Source organism: Malurus melanocephalus, unplaced genomic scaffold (assembly GCF_030028575.1).
Source record: "Malurus melanocephalus ecotype Western Australia unplaced genomic scaffold, MMel_1.1 scaffold_83, whole genome shotgun sequence".
In the NCBI taxonomy this organism is placed as follows: domain Eukaryota; kingdom Metazoa; phylum Chordata; class Aves; order Passeriformes; family Maluridae; genus Malurus; species Malurus melanocephalus.
This window is the reverse complement of record NW_026623315.1, coordinates 979,934-998,758: the sequence shown is the minus strand read 5'-3', so window position 1 is coordinate 998,758 and position 18,825 is coordinate 979,934. Positions and strand designations below refer to the sequence as shown.

Here is an 18,825-nt window from a genome sequence, read left to right as displayed (position 1 = left end):
GAACAATTTTACCTATTTGTCCCACAAACTGAGTAAGCTGTCAGAAGACTGTCCCACACTAAAGCTAGTAATTGCTACCTCAGACCAAAATACAGAAGAGTCTTGCCATTAATACCAATATGCTTCCCAAGCACAGCTAACTACTTTCAGACATTTTTGGAATACATCTTCTAATAAAAAGGGGCTTTGATGACATTCTAAGTATTCCACTGTTAAAGTTAAATAAGTCTTAAGGAAATAGAAACATAACACTATTTGAACAAGTAAAATAGAGAATTTTAATTATATGTAATAGCCAACAAGCTGCTTTTAGTGGCTMTGAAAAAACTACATTTAGCAGAAACAGCAATAAAACAAGAGAAGTTAAATATAACTCCTCCAAGGAACAGCATATTTATTCAAGCCAAAAAGAGCTAATTTATACTATGGGTGTAGTTCTCCCTGACATTATCTGGGGAAAATGACTATTACAGGAGCGGGTGTGATATATAGTCTTTGAGTCATGCATGATAAACTCTAATGGTTTTGCTTTGAGGTAAAAGTCCTTACTAATCAAGTAATGAATCATTCCCAAAATGTCAGGTTCCTGAGGCCATGTGTGTGAGAAGTGCCACTTGAGACAGAATACTCAATCATTAACGATCACTTTTGAGATTTTTATCAACTGATTAATAAGCAAGGAAAAGAGTTGAGGGCTTGAACAAAGAGTTAATGGACATTTAATGACATTCCCAATGTTTTAGTGAATAKAACATATTAAGTTTTATTTGCCACTGACTACAAACCACCAACGATCCAAGTGYTCCACACATTGCAAGTGTTAAAATACTGCAAGGAATAGTACTTTGCCTTTCAAAACATTAGAAAATTGTCATGAACATACTTACTTTGTATTACACCTAACAATGCAGTAAATTACAGATTAGAAAATAGACTGGCTTCCTAATCAGTAAATGGAAAAGAGATAAGGTGAGAAATTAGGAGGTTATATTTTTTCTGCAGTATATTAAGTGCTGGACCATAGTTAGTACCAACTGCCATAGAAGCAGAATTCTGGCTTTTATGTAGACAATACTGAAAAGTCACCCAGGAACAACTCTGAAGACCAAAATGAAGATGTGATGAATTATGAGTAGTTAAAAATATATATGTATTTATGTACGTGCACATGTACACAAACACCAACATGTAAGGAGAGCAAAGGCATTTGCCTTCAATATTCTTTCCATCTTTGTGCTGAAATCATTATGGAAATATCAAAAGAAATTACTTTATCTGACACCCTGAAACCACCAAGGATTACTAACATAGAGTATTTCCAGCTCCCTYGAACAAAAAAACTGTCCAGCCAGAAGTCAACTCAATCATGTGYATCTGCAACCAAGTCCCAGAAGCAACAGACTCAAAAATCAAATGAAAGGATGTCATTTGATARGTGGGGAAATCTTATTCTGAGAGCAAAGAAGAACAGGAAACAAACAGAAGCAAAGAGGGGAGAAAAGCAGCACAAACACAGCAACAAGATCCAAATCTCTTGCTGAAGAGGTGAAAGTAACTTTGGACCTTCCAATCTGAGTGTCTCTCTTTTCCACACACCTGTATTCTTCMTGATAACAAGAAAATTCAGGTACACATGCACATTTAAAAATTCCTTCACAGAATTTAATTACAATGTACTTCAAGTGTCAAATACACATTCATTCAGTAGTAGGGAATTCAGTACCAGAACTGGCCAAAGCTTAAAGAGTTGTCACCAGTTTGAGTTACTTGGATTTGAAAATGGATTAGTGCAGTACTATGGGAAGGCATATTAATACAATGTTTTGTTCTACTTGGACACAAGCCTCCAGACAGCATCACATTCACATSTAGCTGATGCTGAGCACAGGTAAACCAGTGTCAATACCCCCAGCAGAAGACAAGCCCTTGGACACTGGGACAGAACCCCATGCCTCATAACCAGGCTCTCAGGAATAATGGTGGATTAAATCAGCTAATGATCTGTTGTGAAAAGTGATCACAAGCATCACACAAGAAGGATAAAATATGCTAACATTTAGATATTTGTCAACTGTTRATTGGTTTTTACATAAACTGCCAAAATTTGCAAAAGGAAATTATATGATTCAGAACGCACAATTTGGAAACAAGTAGTTCTCTCAGTTGTGTAGCAATTTACACCCAAAACTAAATTTGCCTAATAAAGTCAAATACTATAAAATGGRCAAGAACCAGCACATAGTAATTTTAAATACATAAAATACTGCTTGACAAGGTTTCAACGCTCTTGCTTAATCACAAACCACAACATAACATGCAYGATCAGCAACACTGAGCTAAAAATTCTTCACAATTGCTGCTTAACTAAGATGTGAGGGATTCTAACTACGTTCCTTTCAGTTCTGTCCAAAATTTAGATTGATTACAYATTCTGCTGAAATTTCAAGAAACATAAATATTTAATGCACTTCTCTTGGCATTCTAAGTTGTGTTCAGGGATGAAAAACATTTTCTTTTTCTCCATATGTTTAGTTTTGAAAGTTTGTTGTATCACAGCTTTCTTTTTTTGGAGGCATTAAAAAAAATCAGTTAACTGTTTAACATGAGCACAATGTTCTTTGAGTTACAAATCTGATCTTACATGCTTTAATTGCATGCTGATGTTAAGTATTTTTCTTTCTTTGAGAAAAAGAATATCACAAAGGTAGATTTATATTTGTTTACCTAAACACCAAATTTTTAAGACGAGAACAGATGGTTCTGGTAGTAGCACTACATGTTCTACTTCACGTAGTACAGCTACTCAGTGCCATTGTGAAAATGGTATGGGGTTGAAGAGTTCCAGAAGGTTCAAAACAGTTGCCAAAAGAATCAAAAATAAAAAAAAAATAAACCAACAACAACAAACAACAGAAGTAAGGACACTTCAGCATCAATCCTGTGCTGCAACATAAAACTGCAGGCCAGTCCTACGCTTTTGCAGCAGACATTCATAGCACATTTGCTTATATTTCATCTCAAAAACATGAAATAGTCCATCTTTCTGTTTAAATTAGGCTTTGTCAAAGAAATAGCTGTGTAACGAAGTTCACAAAGTTCTGGAAATATGAGAAGCACCCGTCTTCAAAACTTCCATATGAAAGAGAAAGGATAACTCCTGTGACATTACTAATTAAAAGAAGCAGTACATTCATTTAGGGATATCTGACTTCCAAATTCTTCACAAAAATTTATTTGTTTCTTCAGAAGTCTCTACTGAATTCTCCAAGATCCCCAACTAACAACCAGAGCCATATATGCAAGGGACAGCTCACATCACAGACCTCAAGGAAAATGGCTACCATTATATGTGTATAAAGCTTTCTCAGTCACAGGTAACAAATTCCTGAATAGTTTACTGTCATATAAAGAATTAAAATTGATCCTCCTGATGTGATTGCCTTCTTTAGTCTAAATCAGGACTCATGGTATCTTTGTCTGGAAGCAATCGTGTTTGCTGACCACTTCTAACAGACTGATGGTAAAATGCTACACTTACTTTCCAGAAAGGAGAGCAGATGAGGTAAATCACACCCAAAAAAACTGTAGGAATTGTGTTATTTCCTACTACCCACAAAGAGAAACCTATGAGCACCTCTTGAATCAGAAAGACTATTTAGAAGCTTCTCCCCTTGTTTCAAGAGGAGCTTTTAGGTGAAAAATTTCTATGTGCATTTATAAGCTGTCATTCATATACAGAACTTACAAGACCCAAAACCAAGATAAGGTCAAAACAAACCATGTACTAAATACAGGAGTATAATCTAGCCAACTTCTAGTTGCTTACTGACTAGGATCTGGAAATCACATTGAAAATCACTTTATTACTATTTACAGCCAAGTATTTCTGAGAGACMGATTATTCAATATTAATATAAATAGCTGAATTAGGAGAAAATGAAGTAAATTTTCATCATCTRTTAGTTCTGATGAGCAAAGTGTGTTAGGTCCTTTCACTAATAGAAGATTGTCTCAAATATATAAAGCACCTGAAGAAAAAGCTAAAATGTATCACTGATCAAAAATAGAAACCCAGCTTGGAAAAGGTTCTTAAGTCTAGATGTCTAAAGTTATGGCATTGTCCTGACCATTTATGTCAGCTTTGTTCTGTCAGTCCATTCCTAGTAACTGTCATTGCCAATGACCACACAAACTAATGCAACATGAAGAGGCAGAATAATGAAGTTCTTTTATATATATATATATATATATATATATATATATATATAATTAGCAGACTGGGAGGGGAGAAACACTATTTAACTATTTCTACTGAGACGGAGGGTATCATCCGTCTTGTCTGGGTAGATGGCTGCTGCCCGTCAGCAATAATTCGTGCACTGGCTTTATAGTGAGTGCACAAATAAGCAACTGCAGAGGGGTGCTGGGGCCAAAAGTAGAGGATTTCATCATTAGAAAGCACAAGAGAGTCAGTGGTTTTACAGGGTCGGGATGAAGAAACCTCAGAACATGGGGAACCCGAGGTACTGTGCAATAGCGCCATCAAAGAATAGAAAGGAAACAACACCATATATGTTGGAAGTGTGAGGATACAGGGCAAATCTGTTTGTATTACAATAGAAGCCAGAAAAAGAAAGAAAAATTATGAAGGGACAGCTTCATAAGTTAGAAATGATTGCTTTATCATAACATTCTTTTTTTATAACCTGGAACTGCTCAGTCTTGTCTCAGATTCATGGTTTAAGTATTTAAAATTGGTTAAGGAACAGTTAGTGCCCCAGGAGAACTCCACCCCACATTTAAAATTCATCCTCCTCTTTCCCTGTAAGAATGTAACTGTGATAGGCTTCCAAACAGGGTTAAACACAGCTTACAGCTAGTATTGCTTATATTCAGTACGATAAAATCCACGTGGTTGAAATAAAAAATTGAAGCATCTCATTTTTATGACACTTATTAATTCCAGTTTGTACCTGGAAATCCAAGTAATGTTTGCCAAGAGTCAATGCATGAAAATTAGGATTTCAGGGCAAGAACCGGCAGCTACTGCCAAACTATGTTTTTTTTTTCTCTTTTCTATTATGACAGAAAACACATTGYAGACAAAAAAGATCATTAAACTACACTTCCAAGCAATAACATATCTCTTGTAGGGGAGCATTATACAAAGTACACGCTGTTTGCAGCAAATTTTATGATAGCTGTTGTAAYCTCATTTCACTTGAAGTCCTTTAAACTACAAAACATATGGAAGCTCAACTATCATTCAACTGATTTTAAATGTATCTAATTAAAATCCTTTCTTAGACCAAATGCTAGCAGCATATCCAACTAATTTTTTTAGCAGACCAAGAAATTCATAGGCATATAAATAGCATCTACTGCAAATTGATTGTTCCATTATTTTCATAGCACCTTCCTACAAATCCTYTTTAAAAATCATAACATTTCCTATTTCAAATGTACAAGACTACTATACATATAAAAGCTTTCCTTATCCTTCCAGAATGGAACACCTCATTTCATCATTCGTTAACTATTGTTAATACTCACTTCAATCCATTTATATCTAAAATATTACATCAAAAAGTCAAATTCTAGAAGAAAATGTTAAACAGGAGTGTAAAACCAAAAGCAAGCTTTTTCATTGCACAAAGTGATGCCTGCTTACACATTTCTTCATCATTGTCAAGATGAAAATTAAGACTGAAGTTCCTTAATAAACAGATCAGTAATTTTATTGTAGCACTAAGTACAGCCTGCCTTGGGGGTAGTATACATGGATTAATGCAAAAAATCAGTTCATAAATAAGAAATGCTTTTTAGCAGGGAAYCAAATGCAGMWTGATTAATTTTCTCTGGTTTGACAWCTGTAACTTTGACATGCATTGTACATCTACATACATATCACACAAATATAAYTGTAACTCGAAGTTGAAAACCTGAAAATTAACATTTACAATCTACTTTAGTTACAAAATTTGAATCAGTTCAGAAATTAATAGCAATCTGAAGGTGGGCAAGGAAACCACACAGAACATGCTTGAAGTACGTATTTATCACACCTAGGCAATGAAACTACATGAGCTGAATATTCATTATTTGATTTGTATTTAGTTGAATATAAGAGGTTGCTCATACAGGTTATACATGTGCTATATAACTGTTCTGATGCAAGGAAATACAGGCAGCAATAAAAGGTATCTTTATATCCCTGTGGATTTGCAGAGGTTAAAATACTAAAGCTTCGATTAAAAGCAAAATCCTACGCTACAACAGTTATTCTATTAAGAATGCAATTCATATAGTGCCCAAATCCTGGAGATTCTGTGTTAAAAAGAACACTCACTCACACACTCACACTAACTGGAAATCCCCTTCTGTTCTRGATGAAAAGGTTTGCAATACAATATAAAACCAAAATGCAGACATTTCCCTTTTGAGTACAAAACACAATGTAAGAAGTAACAAAACCTTGCTTTGCTTTGTATGTAACAATTACTTTAGTGAAAAATGAGGGAATAAAACAAGGCAACTTTTTCTTCTCTCATTATAAAAATATGTAACTTTTTATATATAAGAAATATATATGAGGAGATGAGATTCTCAGATGTCTATAAGAAAATAAAAGGCATAATTATTTCAATGTCAAAAAGCTACAGGCTTAAAAGAATTTTTGGAGTCAGACTTCATATTGTTCATAGTTAACCAKCCTCATTATTCCTTTTCAGAAAACACATTTATGATATTTTGGATATCTCAACTATTGACATTAGACATACTTGTTCAAATAAAGACAAGATATGATACTGAATAAAACAAAAAACAAGTCTTTTTTMATACCAAAAATGCCACAGTGAGCAATTTCATTTCACCCCCACAGAAGAGTCAATATGAAATCCTACCACAGCTCTCACTTTCAAAACAACACATGTAGCAGTGTGGTCTCCATGGCGACCACCATTTTACTACATTTTGTTTGTAGTAACAATAACAACACTTCTTTGTTGGAAGGGGATTCCCACAAAGAAAAGAAATGACAAAGTAAATCTTCCAAAAAATCTACCAAGTTTAAACAACTATGAAAAAATGTAAACATTTGTTCTTTGAAAAAAATAAAATTTTCCTCATTCTTCTTTTAACTACACTAATTCCAATTCAAAAAGCCTACAACAGTAATGTCAAGAAAAGCACCCACCTAATGTTGRTTTGAAGGGGCTTATAAAATAAGCTTCAGCAATATGCATCTATTGCAACAACCTGACTTTTGCCATATTCTCAGAATTCAGCTTTCAAATCAACTGCACAAGACTGTCAAGTACATCCCAGTTGCTCTTAAGTTYAAAGGCAAAAAGTTCTACACAGCAAAAGCAGACTCAAGAAACTCATTTATGTCAATCTTTCAGGCTTATTTAGTCATGYCATTTCAAAGGGCTAAAGAATAGCCCATCTATCACAATATCTTGTATTTATTAAAGCAACTAGAAAATCTCCACTTTCAAATTTACATCATCTCATGTGAACTCATGTGAACTCAGTAAAGAATGGAATATTGCTGTGAACTCAGCAAAGACTGAAATAAAAGCAAATCTGACATATGGCAGATAAGCATACATGGAAAGGAAGTTTTSTCCAGTTTGAAGAAATGTTTTCTTAGGCAAAACAGTAAGGGGAAATGGGAAAATACTTTTCCTTAACACCTTTGGATTCTAGTTGTGATACACAACACTGCACAAAGATTAGTCTTTTTCCAGTAAGCAATCTAATTGTGACTCAGCTTCTCAAACAAGGCATGTTAGAAAATAAAATCAGATCCTCCAACAGAAAAGCACAAACACCTAAAATGACTTCTTAAGAAAGGGGACGCATCATGAAAAGGTTATTCTAAAGCAACACAGAACTGAGGCCAGAAAAGGAAGAAAAATTGGTTTATTCTTTATCCAGTATGAGGACGGTTTGGGAAGGATTTTTTTTTTTAAACACTGTTCCTCTGCAGCTATCACATTCTGGAGCGATTAGAACATAAATCCCCATAGGAAGGACATGGTCAGTCTCAGACAATTTTGTTGTGAGTGTTACACCAGCCAAACCATTCCCCCAGTTTACAGTGTACCATAAAATATTTACACAAGCTATGAACTATAAAATATTTTCACATGAACTATAAAATATTTACACTATCAACATCAGTTAGGAAAGAATGATGTGCTGTCAAGCTGGTATGACTCAGGAGTAAAGATTTTGTGGTCGCAGATTAAATAAAACTATTGCAAATCATCTGGAAAGTTACAGGGACTATTAGGTTAAACAAATTACTGCTTCCTGGTCTTTTGGATGGTAAATGTAACCAGGAAAGCATAGCTTATGTGCTTTAAGCTAAGTTTTACCAACAAGATAAAGAAAGGTTAGGCTCATAATCAAACTGTACTGACCTCTCTGAATGTTCCTTCTAGCAAGGTGTCCAGATGTTGAAGAGGAGCTGGAGTTTTGTCTTTGAATCGTGTCAGCAGTCGCCGCTCAATAGCTCGAAATTGTACAGCCCTTTCAGATAACAGCTCCTGAAGTTTCTCACCATTCAAACGTAGCTGGCAATTGAAGGGTTTTCAAGAATTCAGGTTAAGGGTCATACACATTTATATATGCACATTCCAAATGAAATGGGAGAAGGATGGCCAATTTTTGAGACAGAGTGTAATACTCAAATACGATGTTGCTTATGCCAGTTTCACATTCATAAAGCTTTCACATTCATAAAGCTTTCACATTCATAAAGCACTTTCAAGAATTATAATTTGCCACTGAAATTAAACTAATTATCAACAGCCACAATAACCTGTGAAAATGCATAAATATCTCATCACGAAGCCTATTAACAAGAATGAAATTYCACCATCAAGACATGTAGGCTTCTTCTTCGTTTGATCTGCCATTTATGACACTTATACAGTGCTTTGGACTAACTATTCATTGCAGTARAAAGTGAATGGTTATTCCCTTAGCATGAATGGAAGTACTGAATTCTGTACTGTCTAAACAATTGTCTTTTTCTGAAGTTAAATCCTATTTCCTATTAAGTAGACTGATAGCTACAGCAACAAAATTCCTTGAAGTGTTCACAAGATGTCGAACATTGTACATCAAGTGCCCAGATAACAAAAATTCCTATTTAATCTTTTAATCACCACTTTCCAGTATATGCCTCTAAAATAAAAGTAACTAAAGATGAGTCTTTCAAAAAGCTATGATACCTATGTACAGCTGACATGCTATACCTGCAGCAGAACTATCAGAAATTGCAGAATAAACTAGAAGTAACATCAAGACACACAGATTTCCAAATGCAAGCAAAAGTGCCCCAAAATGAACAGAAATAGTAAGTTTCTTATTTTTATGTACCAGAGTATATCCAAAAATAAACAAATGTCATTCTGTCAGTACACAATTATTAAAAATAGTTCAGGGATGCTAAGGGAAAAAGAAACACTGTGAAGTTTTGCTAAAAGTAGKAGGAAAAAAAGGGACATCTCAGGTAAGGGACAGCTCTCCTAAGCTTGCCAAAAAAAAAAAAATGGTTGAAACTAACAAGGATGGAAGCATAAAYGATCATTTGACATTTTTTGGACCAGACAATTACAGTAAAAATTCATAAATTGCAAAAGAGCCAGCTGCAACGTAATTAGAGTCTAAATTAGCATCCCAAAAATCACATCCAYATTTCAAATGTGAATAAATTTAAGCCTGGTATACAATCTAAAGAAGCCTGTGTTTAAGGTATTTCTACATTATCCATCATGTAAAAAAATCAACATTTTAATTTTCAAATTAGTTTAAAGACAATAGAATGAATACTTGTGAGCATCCGATACAGACAAGGATCTAGGCTGACTACTCAAAAAATCCCAGAAAATCTCAATGACAACTTCCATCTTTTTGTGTGGTGACGGCTCCACCTCACAGAAAATTTGGCAGCATGAAAGAACATCCAGTAGTATTTCTCATTCTTGCACACCTATGTTGCTGCTTTTGCCCATTAAAGGAGTTTAAGAGAAATTTTCAAATAGCTGTTCTCTTTTTTTAATTGGAACAGAAAAGATGTGGGGGAAAGAATGCATATATTTTATTTTGTTACCTATTTCTACAAGCTAGCTGAATCTACTACAGAGATTTTTCATTGCCACCTGCATCGTCAAAGAGGAAAAAGTAATCACATTTCTTTTATTTCTGGTCTGACAAACTTCCTGGAGCCTCCAGTGCTACCTCTACAAGGGCAGTTTTTCAAAATCTGAAAGGACTTTCCCTTACATACAACTTTCTATTTTCTGAAAGCCTGTGATACTATAGTTATAATCTGATTAATCACTGCATGAACATACAATTTTAAACTAGCAGAACATTAGCAATTCTCATCTTATGGAACACACCTCAAAATGTCGATCAATTAGTTCAAAATATTCTTGCAGGGGAATTGAACCAGAAAAGGTACATGCAAAATCCTTGCAGTTTTCCTTCTTGAAATGTACTTCTAGTCGGTGTATGAGCTCTTTCGTTACCAGCCAAAGGTCTTCAAACTGATCACTCTGAATCCTGTATCGTTCTTTAAACACAAGAATAAATACAAGACTTATTAATAAACACAGTTTTCAGACACATAAATTCACTATACAACAATCTAGCTAGCACACAAATCGAATTTGTTAACTGCATCCAAAGTCTACTAAAGAATGTATATCCACTAACGTTAAAGAAATACTTGTATTTTATTGATAGTGCTATGTTTCACGTTAAGTACAATTAATATTAGTAGAACACTATTCTTATCCATCTACATACTATGACTTTGTAAAAATGGTGTAGTGTAGAAAAGAAAGTGTTAATATAAACAGAAGTGAAACACCAAATCCTGTTAGTTATTGTTACCTGTCCCTGCAATTCAATTAACTGWAGAGATTTTAGTGAATTTCAAAGTACCAGGCTAGTGGAATGAGATTTGATTTCTAGCTCACACTTGTATAACCCTCCCTCCAGCTTCTAGGAAACCAGAATTAACTAATATTAATATTAGTTTAATTAACAGAATTAACTAATATTAACTAATAAATGTTATGGAAAACATTGTGGAAAATCATAGCAGCCTTTTAATTTTTTCATATAAAACATTTTCAAACATAAGATCCTTACATCTTTTCATTACACATCTGCCAATARCTAATAAAAAAAGAAATAGATAGACAGAAATGCATGTACGAGGATTTGACAGAAAATCATTCATTTTCTTGCCCTTGTTAAAAACATCCACAGTAAATCAAATTAACCAGAATTCTTTAAAACTTGAATGTACTTATTTTAAATTTGCTCAACATTAGTAATTCAAGATTGTTTGACATTACCACTGGCATCATTCCCAGGATACATATTTCACTGAATACAGAATGACAAATTCTGTTTATAGTGTAACAGGAAAGAAGCAAGTTTTATTTAAAAACATGCTTGTTAAAGAAAAGAACACCATCTGCTAAAGATAGCATTCAACCTAATATCCATTTTTTAAACACTCACAATTGTAATGGCTGGACTTACTTGGATGTATCATCATACTTTGCCTTAAAGTGATTTTTCCCTGACGGAAATTAGCTCAGATGTTTTAAGGCCAAACCAACAGTCATTCCATTTATAATTGACATATCTAATACATTAATGGTTTAAAATGGACAAAACTTATTTCCTCCAAAATGCACACTTAGTTTCCATACACTGTTTGTTGGTCAATACAAACACAATCTAATTTTACCACGGCCTGAGTAGAGAACATTGCAATCATTWGCTTTATATGATCTTCCAACTTTCGAAAAAGACAAATTAGATTTAGAAATGTTACAAAACTGAGAATCTGTAGCTAAACTAAACACATGCTTTAAACAGAAGTACAGGAGAAAAACAAGAAACAACTGCTTCTGTTCATCCCAAGCTTTTATGGTTAAGCAACTTGCATTARCTTTTTGTTAAAATAATCTCCATTACAGAAAATTACAACAGATTTTCAGAAAATTCTCAATCAGAAAAGCAAGAAACTGAGGGGTACCAACAAGTTAAATAGGTTACAAAGTCTTTTCACACTGCAACAGGCTATCTGAATAGTAAAACCTGCATTAGCAATAGGTGCTCTTCCAGCTGGAAGTTTAGAAGATTCAGGTCACTTCTCAGCTAGGAAACCCACATCAGAAGGAAAAACCCAGCCACAGTTAGCAGTCAAGCCTTCTTTACAGTTTGATTAAAATTCAGTTTTAAAAATTTTAGCCAGAAAAAAAACACCTTAAAGTCTTAATCTTGCTGGTGCAAGCTACTTTTTAATATATAATTTCTGTCAAGATGYTCTTCAGGCTGGGTTTCTTTGCAGCAGTCTTGACAAACTGGAACTAATATCTTCAATTATTACACTGTTCAAAATGAATTAGCTAATACAATTAAAAACTAATATGAAAACAGATGTCACTCCTGTTCGCATCTTCAGCAGTGACACCCAACCTGAAGACCTTCATTGCTACATGCCGCTTTTCCCATTCAGAACTTGGACTATTGATAAGGAATATGGAAAACGAGGTCTCCTTACACTGCCCTTGATAACCTCCTTTCATGGAAAACCAAAAGTAAGGCTTGATCTTAAAAAATTTCCCTTATTTTTCTGAAACACCATTACTTCTAACCAAAACTTATCTACAACTTCAGGTTTCTTTTTGAAGAATATTTCTTCAATTATAATTCTGCATAAGTACTTCTGCAAAGTATAAACTCAGTGTCACACAGCAGAGTAAGTACCTACCAAATAATACATAATTTCATCTACATTTATTAGTTCCACAGATCTGTTCAGTCAAGCACAATCATTTTAGTATTGTGACATTCTACCAAGCAAAGCTTTTGTATTATCAGTAGTCTCTKTTCATAAAAAGTATTCTGAATTGTGCTTGACTATCAGATTTTTAAAAAATATTTACCTTTAAATAATTTTTAGTTAGGAAACATTTCAAATGAGCAAATTCCCCCTAAGACCTTCTCTAACCAATCTAATCCAATCCAATCCAATGAATGAAGTGGAAGCTGGAAACAGGCTGCTAAMAGAAAGTGACATCATACTACTCATTTGTTTTCTAAGTTAGGATTCTCATACACAGTAAATGAGTAGCCACACTAAAAGAAACAGAAGTTGTGAAGCTCCTTTGTAAAGTGAATTTCACAAGTAAAGCAGTGTGGGAAAGTTTCTTCTAAGACTGCAAGCGTCATTCCTAGCTGGTGAATAAACAAACCTGAGAGGGAAAGACTGAGGCTTGGGGGTAGGGATGTGTGAGAYTAAAAGTTATGGCCTTCAGTAGAAACTAAAGTATATTCATTACATAGACACAAATTTGTYCTTACAGCATTCAGATTTAGCAGCYATGCAAAACAAAGTCCAAATCAAAGATTTAAAATGCAATCCAGGAAACAATTATTTAGAAATCCTTTCAATTCTTTAGTTTTTAAAAATTATCATTGCACATCTGATTAGTTAAAACTGTTTAAGAACTATTATTCAAATAAATATTAAAAACAAAGTAATAATAAAACAGCACATAAATAATGCACACAAAAAACAATAGAAATAGATTTGATCCTTAGAAATGTAAAATTATTCTTGCTACAATGACAATTATTCTCCAGATAGTTTCTGTTTTTAATACATRTGATTACATTAGAAAAGGTATTAAATATCGTTTCATAGCTCACAGCTGACCCCACCAATATTTCATATCACATCATAAATACRGATTTCTGAAAACAGTATGGAAGTTTATCTGTGCTGAAAAAACTTCACATCAACAAACCAAATTGTGATTTTTCACTCAAAGCAGTTTCCACAAAGCATTCACACAGTGTTCCTATTGAGCTCTCTGCAGTGCACAATCACTTTTCTAGCTTTTCAATTTGTAGTCTGCTGTATTAAATGAATACTTTGTGCTCTGCTGGCATGCAAAATGCTAAACACAATTGAACTGATTTGGTTCCAAGGCACATGCCAAGAAAGAGTTTAGCAAGTTGAGCAGTTGCACAGAGCAAGTCCATAAACTCTTGAAAATTAAGTGAAACAATCTTTCAAAGAGCACAAATTCAGATGGTTAGAACAGGACTGTTTAATTCACAAACTGCTCTATACAAGGGACACTGACCCAGGAAACAACATATCTGCATGTATGGGCATACACTCCGTAAACATCATAGAAAGGATCTCGAATCCATAATCCCTTACTTACAAATATACAGGCATCTGAAGATAAGTGATGGGCATTTACTTAAATGCAGAAAAGCAAGTAGGGTCTGATGCCTAATTTAAGTCAAGGATTACTGAAAGTCAGTGGAAAGTTAGAAACTTGCTTTTTAATTGCTTCCAAAAATTTCAGTACGTGACTAATTCCAAACACGTTAAAACTCCTTTGAGAAAAAAAAAGGTGTTTTTCCATTATTATGGTGACACTATTAGCTTATGAATAAAAACATTGCTAAAAACTTTAAGAAAATCCAATTTCTTCAGAGAACTACCACCATACTGTACTATATTTTGAGTACGATTTTTTGTTTTGTTACAGAATTTTGTACTTGAGAGGAGGTAAGAAACCATCAGATAACACTTTGAAACTGCTGTGTTAATTCCCAAACATTGATTATCCTTTGTGTGGTCCATATTCTCAATTTGTACATGTAGTAACTGATAATTAGGCTTCTTTTACTCTAATACTGATAGAACTTACGTGATGTTTTTGAAGCAAGAAGAGTGGTTTTTGAACCTGTTAAAAACTGAAATCCCAGAGCATTTGCCGAGTCACCCTCAGACGAATCAACAAAATCTGAAAAAGAAAGTTAAATACTGTTTTCTGTAATTTGACACTGGCATTCAGCAACCTTCAATCGACAGCCAGGGCTACATCAACCTTTGCACAAGCAGATGAATGAGATTGTTTCCCTTCTTTGGATTCAAAAGTAACAAATAGCAGTTCGGTAGATTCTTCCTTTATTCACAGGTGAAATGTGAGCCACACACTGTTTCTGTTCCCCAGCCTCAAAACAAAAGGTTGGTTTCCCAGRGGTTCAGTCTTGCTCTAAAAAGAACTGTGATTAGTGTAAAGCCAAAAAACTACCAGCTTTTACCAGACACAAGGTCACCTTTAATTCAGATACCTATGCAAAAATTTTGCAGAAATTATCTTCATTAAAATGCTTAAGCATTTTAATGTTTAAATTTTAGCTTTCAGCACAGAGTAAAACAAACATTCACCTTGCTAAAACTAGCTATTTTGCAAAGTCCATCCATGTACACCTTTCTTTTCATTCCATGTGGTGRAGTATATCAGTTTAAAAGGATTAATTTTCAAATACTGTATTTTAAAAACTATTGTTTATCACCACTACTCCCACTGCTTCTCCTAAAAACAAGGCAAAACAATGAGAAGAGATACAACTCTTACTGCATTCACCAATATTTCAAAGTTTGCTTGCAAACCACATCATAAACAGCATACTTTTTTAATCACTTTAAATGGAATTAATGGAAATCAGAATACTTTAACACCTTCTTAGTCCTATGCTTTTTGTTGTATTAACAATGCATCCCTAGATTAAAAGTAAAATACAATTTTACTACAATGCTATTGTGAAAGCATTATTGCTTAGCCATAATGGAAGTCCATTATTTAAAAAACAGACACTTAAAAAACTAAAAAAACAGACCCTTAAAAAAAAGTTGCTGTGTTTCAAGTATTATACAGCACTCCCAGTTGAGAGAAAAAAAAAACCAACCCAGCACACCAATAAAGCCTACTTTACTGTTTTCAGACAAATATAGTATATAAGCTTTACACGGAGAAATGCAGCTACTCCTTAAAAGTACCATATTAAAGTTGTTGGCCTATCCAGCTTTCAGCAAACTGCTCCAAAACCTTAGTCATCTGAAGTTCAAAAGCTTAATCACTGCCAGACTGAACTTACTCACAATTACTTTATAAGCCCTGTTTATTAATTTCTAATTGTGCTAATATGATCATCTAGACCCATGATATAGCCACAAAATATTTACTGAAGTCAAYTGTACTATCTTTTTCATTTTGCCTGTGTTTTATTAAGCTAAATGAGTCACTTCCTTTTAATTCTCCTTTTCAAATTTCTAGATAACATTTTTCTACAGTTTTGAGTTATATAAATTATATTTTATTTAATATCAGCAAYCAGTACTCAGTTTGCCAGTGCACAGTAACATGATAGCAGTTTCCTGCATGGAAACATTTTGTGTAATGCAACCTCCAGTTTTATTTGTTGCTTATGATTACACCATATTGTACTGCTGAGTATTCCTGTGGTAACATCCACCTCCTCTCTCTTCCAAATAATGAGCACATAATTACACCAAAAATTATTTTCATAACATTACACTTCATAGTACCTAATTTCATTCTTCTTTTTTCAATCCTGAATGGAACCGAATTTCTCCTTCATGCTACTTTAATACAATGCTGAATAYAGAACATAGTTTTGGTTTGCACATCAGAAAATAACACTGTGTACAAGTCTTCTTATTGGTCCAAGAAGATTGATGAAATTATTTAATATATAAATAAGCTTCAGACCAATATATCAAATACTCCACAAGTCATCTTACAAAGCAACTGTACCCCTTACATACAATATTTACCACCTCTGCTGCCCTGCTCATCTTTTTTTTTAAATGAATGCCCATGTTTCCCCAATTGCAACACCGCTTAAGCAATTTTATGCAAAATTATTTTCTGCATACATAAAAATTAGATCTACAACATGTAAAGAAATACGCAGCTTTATCAGAAGCAGGTATACTGCCCCAGGCGAACTATTACTAAAATATTATGCCATAATATGACTTTTTTTAATTACCTCTATTTCACATGGACAAACAATTCCTGTTGGGAGTTCCTAACACATTTMATATTTAAAAACCTACCTCTGAAAATGGTGGCAAAACTGATGGGAGGTTTGTTGGTATCAATAGTTAGCTTGTGGTTTGCTGCTTTTGAAGGTTGAGCTGGAAAGCAAACTAACTTCAAAGGCAGAGTGAAGTTACACTGTGCAACTCTCGGTATTCCTAAAATGAAAGAGCACAGAATCATTTTTCATTTCCATAGTCTGAATTCAGGACACTTCACACCATTGTCCTCAAAGCCGTACAACAAAATATTTTAAAGTGATTAAGGAATGCATTAAAACCAAATATATACAATTTTCTTTTTTTTTAATTTTCCACCTAAAATATTTTTATATTTGAACACTTTTAATTACCTTCTCAAGTGAACATTTTTGTAAGTATGGAAAAGTAAGAGTTATGGGCTAAATCTACTGCATACAGTATTTATACTAAATAACATGCTATGAAGATTAGTTTTATTTAATGCTCTAGACAAACAACATCACTTTAACATAAACAACAGCTGTGTGATTACTCCTGATGCTTCAAATACAGAATTGAAGCATCAACATTTTCATCATGAATATCACAAACTAAAGACTTTTTATGAGCATATTTACTTTTTTTTATATACTCTTAAATAACATATATGCAACCTTCATATAATCTGTCAGAGGTTTGTGGCTTAGAAAAAGAATGTACCCTCTAGAGGTTATTACCCAAATGTATATTAAACTCTATCTTTCAACTTATTGCATCACAATAGAACAGAACTGTAGAACAAACTGGCTTCTGCCCTGAGTACCATATCACAAGTAATTTTATCAGGACGGTGCAAGAGACAAAAAAGTATTTTTAACATTAACATTCAGAAAGCACACTTGAATGTGTCAAAAATTTTCTCAGATACAAATATTGTTTAAAATAGCTGCCATGTTGCCTGGTATGTTCTATGCAAAAGGCAAAAGTGCTCATTCCTATGAAATATGGGGTACTTGCTCTTTTAAGCAAACAGATTATGAGAGTTTTGAGGACAACTTTTTTCATGAAGCAGCTGCAGGAAAACTTTGTTTAACAAAATAGATTTTTAGAGACAATAAAGTAACTGACAGGAAAGTCATGAACTGACAGCTAGACAGAGGGGAAAAAACATGGACCTCAAACATTCAATAGCAATGCAAGCAACACATTTTGCTAGCAATTATGTTTGTTTGCTGCTTCTCAGATCTCTTCAAATAAAAAAAATACTTCTAAGACTCATCTCAGGGAAAAAAAAGGCTACCATAAGGCTCAGATTCTTCCCTGTGGTTGAATTGCAGTCAATTCACTAGCTGTTTTGGCTTGCTGATAATGCCTACAAGTRACTACTCTGCAGCAGCTTGTAAAATATCAAATCAGAGAAAAGTGAGCAGAAAAGTAATTCGAACTAAAGACAGGTCTTCAAAATTAGAGTATCGCCAGGTTCCAAGGAAAATTCCTGAAGGAATACTTGAAAATAAACCCATGACCTTTCAGAATGATTCATTCAACTGTATCTTCACCATCTGACAAGAAAAGTAAACTTTTTCTTGATGACAACATAGCACAAACATCTTAATATTGAACTTAAGATATCAGAAATTGAACTTATCAACAGGAAAAAAAAATTGTTGTAAAAGTAGGCAAAAAGATTTTGATATATTTTTGTATTTAAAACATTTTTGTTTCAAGCCAGCTTTTTCTATATAGTCTGCAATCAGTCTGCCTCATCATAAACATAACTTTTCAATATTTCAAAGGTCAAATCAAAACTACATCAAGTACTATCTGGCATTTGAGGAGACTGGGGAGATTTCTAGTCAGTTAATTAAAAAAAAAAAAAAAAAAAA

At 33.8% G+C, this 18,825-nt stretch overlaps 1 protein-coding gene across 1 annotated transcript in view; it reads right to left on the bottom strand.

The window, feature by feature from the left end:
• Positions 1 to 18,825, bottom strand: part of BBS9 (Bardet-Biedl syndrome 9) — a 272,395-nt gene that overhangs the window by 194,100 nt on the left and 59,470 nt on the right. The window contains exons 16-19 of the mRNA XM_057367718.1: positions 16,997 to 17,137; positions 14,778 to 14,873; positions 10,422 to 10,594; positions 8,433 to 8,585 (exon numbers count right to left, since the gene is read on the bottom strand). Of these exons, the coding sequence (XP_057223701.1) occupies positions 8,433 to 8,585; positions 10,422 to 10,594; positions 14,778 to 14,873; positions 16,997 to 17,137 (563 nt within the window). The remainder of the gene's footprint in view (positions 1 to 8,432; positions 8,586 to 10,421; positions 10,595 to 14,777; positions 14,874 to 16,996; positions 17,138 to 18,825) is intronic.